Source organism: Triticum urartu, chromosome 5 (genome assembly GCF_003073215.2).
Source record: "Triticum urartu cultivar G1812 chromosome 5, Tu2.1, whole genome shotgun sequence".
NCBI classification, from domain to species: Eukaryota; Viridiplantae; Streptophyta; class Magnoliopsida; order Poales; family Poaceae; genus Triticum; species Triticum urartu.
Window position 1 is genome coordinate 9,509,795 of NC_053026.1, and position 7,613 is coordinate 9,517,407.

Below are 7,613 nucleotides of genomic sequence, written 5' to 3' on the forward strand. Positions count from 1 at the left end.
GAATTGGGTTAGTCGATTTGCAAGGATCAATCTGAGCCGTTGGATAACAAAAGAACGGTTCTGCTCACGTCCTCTTCCTCCAACCGTCAAACTCCTGGAAAACAGATCATACGCTCGATCTTCTTCAGTCGATGCGAAAGCATGGGAAAGTAAGGACGTACAAATACATGCAAGGATACATAATTAATTGTTGCTGCCGTCGGCGCGAGCCGGGCAGCGATGGCGGCCAAGGGGTGGCTTTTTTCTTTTAGGAAATCTGCTAGACATCGTCGTCCGCGGAGGGCACCGACTCCGCCGGGTTCTCCTCGAAGCTCTTGGCCTGCTCCAGGTAGGCGTTCATGCGCGGCGTCGCATAGAGGCACATGACCTCCCCCTCGTCGCCCCTCGCGGCGGTGCGCTGCCGCCCGTGGGACGTGACGGTGGCGAGGGCGTAGGGGTGTCCCCGCTCGTTGTAGATCTCCTGCGACTCCATGAAGGCGAGCAGCTGCAGCAGCTCGGCGCGGAGCGCGTTCACCATCTTCTCCCCGTCGTCCAGGTCCAGCAGCACGATGTCCTCCACCGCGTTCTGCGCGTCCACGATCCTCTCCCGCGCCTCCTCCAGCCTCTCGGCCTCCGCCAGGAGGCTTGCGGCGTTGATGGTGTCGGCGTGCAGCCGGCGCAACTCCTCGGCCTGCACCGAGCGGTTCTCGACACCGGCGTCGGTGGGAGAGCTTGGGTTCGGGGTGCGCACAATCAGGATGGCCTCGAGAGACTGGCGCGTCTTCTGGCCAGCGTAGCTGTGCCGCGCCTCGGCCAAGGTGGCGTCGTACTCCTCGGTCTCGTCGCTGTCCCTGAGCGCGAAGTTGACGGCCACCTTGCGCACTTCTCCGCTGAAGAGGGTGCCGAACTTGATGGTGATGAGGCCGCTCTTGTCGTCGGTGATCGTCGTGTAGTCCGTGCCAGGGGCCACGGTCATCTTCTCGAGGTCGCCATCGGCGTTGTTGGGCTCCAGCGTGAGCTGCACGTCCTGTGCCACCACCGTGAGCAGGCCGCCGAGCAGCTGCGAGAAGGGCGCGCTGAGGTTGGTCCCGTCCGGCACCGCGCTGTACGTCCCGCCAGTGGACTTCTTGGCCAGGTCGCTCAGCAGCTTGTGGTCCGCGCCGGTGCCGAAACCAAAGGTGTAGACGGCCACCTCGCCGGGGTGGACTTCCCTGGGGTCGCCGGAGGTCGTCTGCCCGTCTGACATGAGGAAGACGTTGGCGGTGCGGGACTCGGCGTGGACGCGGCCAGCGAGAACGGCCAACCCCAGCTCGAGACCGGCCTTTATGTCGGTCCCGCCACCGTTCTGCAGGCCGTCGACGACGGCCTTGAGGTCGGTCTGGGCAGCCTGCGTCATGGAGCGCAGCGGGTTGAGCCTGCGGGCGGTGCTGTCGAAGGTGACGATGGAGAGGCGGTCCACGGAGGTGAGCTTCATGATGACGAACTGCAGGGCCTTCTTCACGCTCTGGATCTTGTCCCCGCCCATGCCGCCGCTCACGTCCAGCACCGCCACCAGGTCCAGCCCTTCCCTCATGGCGGCGGAGGATGTGGCCCTGATCTCCACCATGGCCGTCACTGTATCCTTGGTCAGCCCCACATCTTTCCTGTTGTACGCCGGAATTGCCATCATCACCAGCCCATCTTTGCTACCTGCATATAATCCTCGATCTCCATTCTTCCCTTGATGAATCAATTACATATATTGGGGCCATGAGTTGAAATATTCGTGCATGCATCTGGATTGTCTTAGACTAGCTAGCTGTACCTGCATTCGGAGAAGGAGGCTTCTCATCGTCTCCGAACGACCTCATCCCGCCTGGTACTGCTAAAGTGCTAAGGTCGCTAACAAGGCAGAGAGCACAGCACACCTTCTGTATGCCTGCCTGTCGCTCGTCTGTGTGAGTGATCGATAGATGGGCAGGGATACCTCTATATATACACACATCCAACAACAAGATAGCTACCAAAATTCAAAAAACAGCAAGATAGCTTTGTACTAGATAGGAGAGGGAAAGTAATTTTGGCAAGCGGACTTTGAAACAGTTTTTCATAGAATATTTAGCTTAGGTGAACTGGGTTGTTAGAATACTTTATTTTTTAAAAAGGTTTTACCTTTTTAAATTGTACTGATATTTTAAAAATTGTCCAAACATACAAACGGCTAAGGAAAATGTGCTCAAAATTTTCAGGATACTTAGGAAAGGAAGATTGTACTGGTAAAGATTTTTTTCAGACTTTTTTTTTGCAATTTTGCAAATTATGCCCATTTTTTACTACTCACCCCACGAATCCGGGGTATATATTAAAATCCCATGAAGTTGTAGTTTTTCTGTGCAAAGCCCTAAAACATCTTTACTGGTGCAACTTCGTCACACATACATGATGTTCAATGCCGTCCAAAAAAGATCCTGGCATCAATACACTTTGTACGGACCGTTTACTAATTATCAAAGAAGTTTGGCCTAGGATAAAGTTAGAAATTAAATTACTGTGAAATGGAGGCAGTAGATGTTTATAAGCTTATACTACTGCTAAATATTGCAAGAATAACAATATTCCATGCGAGCAGGCAAGGCGACCTAGTGCGGCCAGACCAGCCGGGAGCGGTCACCGGGTCCGGTTCGGTGCACCACAGATTAGCCGGTTCAGAGCATCTTCAGCCACGTCCTCAACAAGGTCCTCCAGACGAGTTTTCGGCCGACGACGTCAAAAATCGGCCTAGTAGCGCCCCCAAAGGCCCAATTTTCGTCGGTTCGGGTTGAAATTGGCGTCGGCAGACCCAACCCGACCCCGGCGTGCTGGGGGGCGCTCGGGGGCACCGGGCGAATCTTTTTTGGCGCGAAAGAGCCGCGTGCCCTCCTTACCAGCGACTCGTCTCGCTTCTCCCCGCTTAGTCGTCCTCATCGCCTCGTTTCCCGCGGTGAATCAATGCTAAAGCTGCCGCGCGCTGCCGCGCCGGTCAGCCTCCGCCATTGATGCCTCACGGGCGGCGCAGTGAAAACGAGACGACGCGCATCCCCTCGCATGCCACGAGTACGCGCGGCGCCTCCACCTACATAAAGCCGACCCCCAGCGCGTTGGTGGCACGCACAAAGTCTCCACCGCCGACGCCACCTTTCTCCCCCTTCCTCCCTCTCCTCTCGCCGTCTCCAGCTCAAAGAATGGCCGAACGCTTCCCAGGTGACGGCCAACAGCTTCGGCCGTCGCCACCTTCACGAGAACGAAGCTTGGCTCCTCTTCGAGGCCGAGTACCCGGTCCCGCCGGACATGCGGGTGCCCGGGGCCTGGAGAATCAGCGCCGGCGGGGTCCCGGTGCCGCCACCGCCCACCGGGGCGGCGCGGAGCGCGGAGATTGCGCGTATCCGCTCCTCCCTGCCGCGGGCGGCGAGGGAGGGGCCACGCTACGTCCCCGACAGCCCGCTCTGGGAGCCATACTTCCGCCGTCGCCACACCAAGCAGCTCGAGGCCACCAACGGCGTTGTTCCCTCCGGCAGGCTCAACTCCGAGGGGAGGCGCCGATGGTGGGGCGTGCCTAGCCGCACGCTGGAGGCCATCCTCGAGTACATCGAGGGCGGCAACACGCCGAGGCTGGAGTACCCCTCCCCCCGTCCTTCTCTCGCCGTCGTGGGAGCTCATGGACGCCGAGTCCCATGGACCCCGGGGCGTCCTCCTCCTCGTCAGGTCGGTCGACCGGCTCTCCCTGCCTCCGCCCCGTCAAGCCGGAGCCCCAGGACACGCCTGTCAGCGCGTGCACCCACAGCTCCGGCGTCCGCTTCGACGACTCCGCCCCCGCCTCTGGCTGCCTCGTCCTTGTCAGGCCGGAGCCGGAGCCCGGCCTCCCCGCGGAGTACGAGGAGATAGCCCGGCGCGGCTTCTCCGATGAGGACGCCCTACGGTGGGCGCGGGACGACTACCTCCGCGATGAGGTGGTCCGGCAGCGCCGGGCCCTGGAGGAGATAGCCGCCCGCAAACGTGGGCGCGAGGACGAGCACAGCGTCGTGGTCCTCGACGGCGACGACGACAACGCCCCCAGTACCGTCCAACCCGCCGCGCCAATCGAGGGACGGTTGCAGCAGGGACGGCGGCCGCGGCGGAGATGACGACGACGATGACGACGGCGGCGGCTACACGCGGTTCTACCGCCTCCTCGGCATGTAGATCTGCAAGGCGGCGGGCAGCGAGGAGCGGCGAGGGAGACGGCGAGGAGTAACCTAATAGTTTTTTTCTTTTTGTAAAATATTTTAAATATGAACGAACTCGCCGAAATTTGGTTGAATTTGCGCCGTGTTTGTGCCGTAATTTATATTTTCAAAAAAACGTGGGCGCCGTGATTGGGGGACATCACGCCCCCAGCGCGTCGTTTATCGCCGGTGCGCCTTCAGGGGGCGATTTTTAGCGCCTCCTGGGGAGCCAACGGTTGAAGATGCTCTCACGTTGTATGAAAACCAGAAACATGGCATGCCAAATAGCACCAATCAGAATGAATAGTAAAATTGGGGGCAATTTGTGTCAGAGGGAGGGGGGAATGTGGAAGGAATCTTTAAATTTATGGTAAAAATCTGACAGAAACCCGATTTGTGATGTTCTCTGTCACACGCGCATATTTTGGGGGCAAAAAGTGGAATTTACTCTAATTGCAATAATAAGAACATTCCATGTGAAATATCAGTACAGATATAGTTATTATGCAATTATTTTATGCTATACTATTGGCCTTAAACAAAAAGTGTAGACAGTAGACTACATAAATAAAATTCATCACAAATTTGTTACATAGCCAAGGAGGTGTACATGGAAATAGATTGAAGGTTCATCTTTCTGAATTATATTAGCAACAAAAGACAATTTTCATATTCCTACAATAGAGGTTGGGGGTTGATTTCCAATAACTTGTGCAGCGGGCATCAGTGGCGGAGCCAGGATTGGAGCAAAGCCCCGGGTCCAATTTTGTTCCAGCGCGAAGGGAAAAGTTATTGTCCATAAGGCTATAACTACCTCAAAAAATACCCCATACCGCAACATACAAAATTGGCTCAATTGCACAATAAATTTAGAATTTAAACTCAACGCTTCACGATACAACAAAATAGATAAAACAAAACAAAAACTACAAAGAACAGTATGTGACTAAAAAAGTGTACCAAATTAATGGTTTGCTTTATCGTTGTCTTGATTCCCTCGAGCTGAAACCCCATGTGTAAACACTTTCGTCGCGGGCACTAATGAAAAAGATCTCTTCATATTCTATTTCTACAACATGATATAAAATTGACACAAAAGTGAATCACTCTTTAGTTCAACAATACATACAGGTGGTTCATTCACACAAAAAATTATTTCAATTAAATTTAGCTCAGTTTGACATTACCTAGAACAATAGAATAGTAGACAGTACACAAGAAACTCAGAGGACATCGATTAACTTGTAAAGAAAGAATCTGAGTCATCTGCTTTTTTAGTTGATTTTAGATGCAAGATAGACTAGTGGTTTATTGATCCATTTGTACTAGTCTGCAAATGCCTGGTTTGCATTGACATTTCTTTCAGTGTAAAGAAAATTACAAGGGTTGCTAGGGAGGAGGGCAGCCGGTGGCGAACGGCGACACAGGAGCATTGGAGTTCACAAGCTAGGCCATGCCTTGGTCGTGCCCGTGTGTTCAGTGGTGGAGAGCTAGGTGGACATGGAAATGTTAGAATAAATCCGAGCCATACCGTCGATCATTCGAGGACTAATCAATCACACAAGCACGACTCCGAGATTTGTTAACAAGGTTCATCGATATGACTACATCTCCGGGGCCTGACTACGGGCGCTTCTCCCCGTGACACCGTCACAATACCGTACCCGGTCGCCCTGGACACCGGCACAAGCCGCCAACTTTCCCTGTGTTCCGGTGCTATTATGTTGGCATAGATTACATCGTGTGTCTACCCCGCTATATATGAGAGACCTAGGATACAAGTGTCCTATTAGGACACGACTCCATATCCTATGTAAACACAATACTACTCAGAGTCTAACTGTAACCTACCTTATACACTATATTCGACACAACTCTAACAAACTCCATCTTGGCGAATATTCTTCACCACCTTAAATTTGTCCATGTGTCAAACTTTCATGTGCATTGGACTTGAGTTTATCCCATGAGCACCATTGCTACTCCAAAGACTCCATATGACTCCACCTGCAACTTGTCGTCCCTTCCTTTCTTGACCACAGTCAATGCTCGAGCAAAATTAAGTTCCTCTTTACTCTAGTCTGTGCTCTCAACTTTCAGAGTATCCGTCCAACGCCATCACACACTGATCACTGACCTGCGTGAAAGTGAACAACTCACATATTGAGTGTCACACATAAGAGTTACCTGAACTCAACATCACCGCTTCTTTCTTGACCGCCTGTCTAAAACTTGAAGGAATTTCATGATTGCCTGTAGTCATCCCGAGTCAAATTCGTAGTTATCTCACCACATGTATGACCACCAGCAGGCCCGTCGAGGAGGGTGTGCGAGCGGTGCAATCGCACACGGCCTCCAAAATTGTAGGGCCCCGATCGAGGAAAAAAACCATGATACGAGCAGGTTCATGCGATGGATGGCTGGCGTTTTAACTGTGTCCTCCGATCCTCCTGTCGCGAAAACAGCAGCAAACAGGCCCTCAGCCGGATGCACCAAACGTGGATCCTCGTTACGGCTGAGGCCCATAGTCCTTTTTACGGCTAAAGCCCGTAGTCATCCCGCAAAAAAAAAAGCCCGTAGTTAATATCATCGTTTCCACGCAAAACGCAGCAAACAGGCCCTCAGCCGGATGCACGAGATGAAATAGATATCTCTCTCCGAAAAATAGATAGTATCTCTCTCAGCGAGAGGGCACGTCCTGCACGCCGTAGATGAGGCGGACGGGATCAGACACCGCTCGATTCAGAGGGAAATAATAGATAGGTCGCGAAATTTTGTTGCTTGTATTTTCGCCCACGAATATAGGAGCTTGAATTTCGAGTTCACAATCTCGCTAAATACTCTTTAATGCTTGTGGTTGGTCGCTATCTGTGGTTAGGCCAGCCGGAAGAGCTTTGTTACTTACCTGTAAACATTATATCAAGGCGAATAAAGCTAAGCGAGTTTGTTTAAAAAAAAGACACCGCTCGATTCAGATTGACACTTCCCCTTAAGGAGAGAGAGAGATAAGGAGACACTGCTTACCTGCTTCTACCAGGGACAAGCCGCCGGTAGATGGCGGCGGGCCGCCCGCACCTGTTGCAGCAGCCTCATCTAGTCATCCTCCAATATATTCTGAGGTAAGTTGTAAGCCATAAGCCCGGAATCAAAATAGGCAGACGAGAAACTAGTTAGGGTTCTTTTTTTTGATACAATTCTGGTTCTTTTGATGTTTTCATATCGTATCGCATGCAATCCCTACTAGCAGAGCAGTGCCACTCCATGAGGGATGTACTTAATTGTAATGAAAATTAATACGATTAACACATTACCTGTAATCTAATTTTAAATTCTAGTACCAATTCTTCGTTGTTTACTCTTTTGCTACACTACTAGCATATTTCATTACAAGAAAGACACAATTGATTTTTCTTT

General features: G+C 52.3%; 1 protein-coding gene across 1 annotated transcript; it reads right to left on the bottom strand.

Moving 5' to 3' along the window:
• Positions 1 to 259: 259 nt before the first annotated feature.
• Positions 260 to 1,668, bottom strand: LOC125506619 (E3 ubiquitin-protein ligase WAV3-like). Its single transcript, XM_048671409.1, has one exon. It carries the CDS (start codon positions 1,646 to 1,648, stop codon positions 260 to 262), a length of 1,389 nt encoding a protein of 462 aa, XP_048527366.1. The 5' UTR covers positions 1,649 to 1,668.
• Positions 1,669 to 7,613: the final 5,945 nt, after the last annotated feature.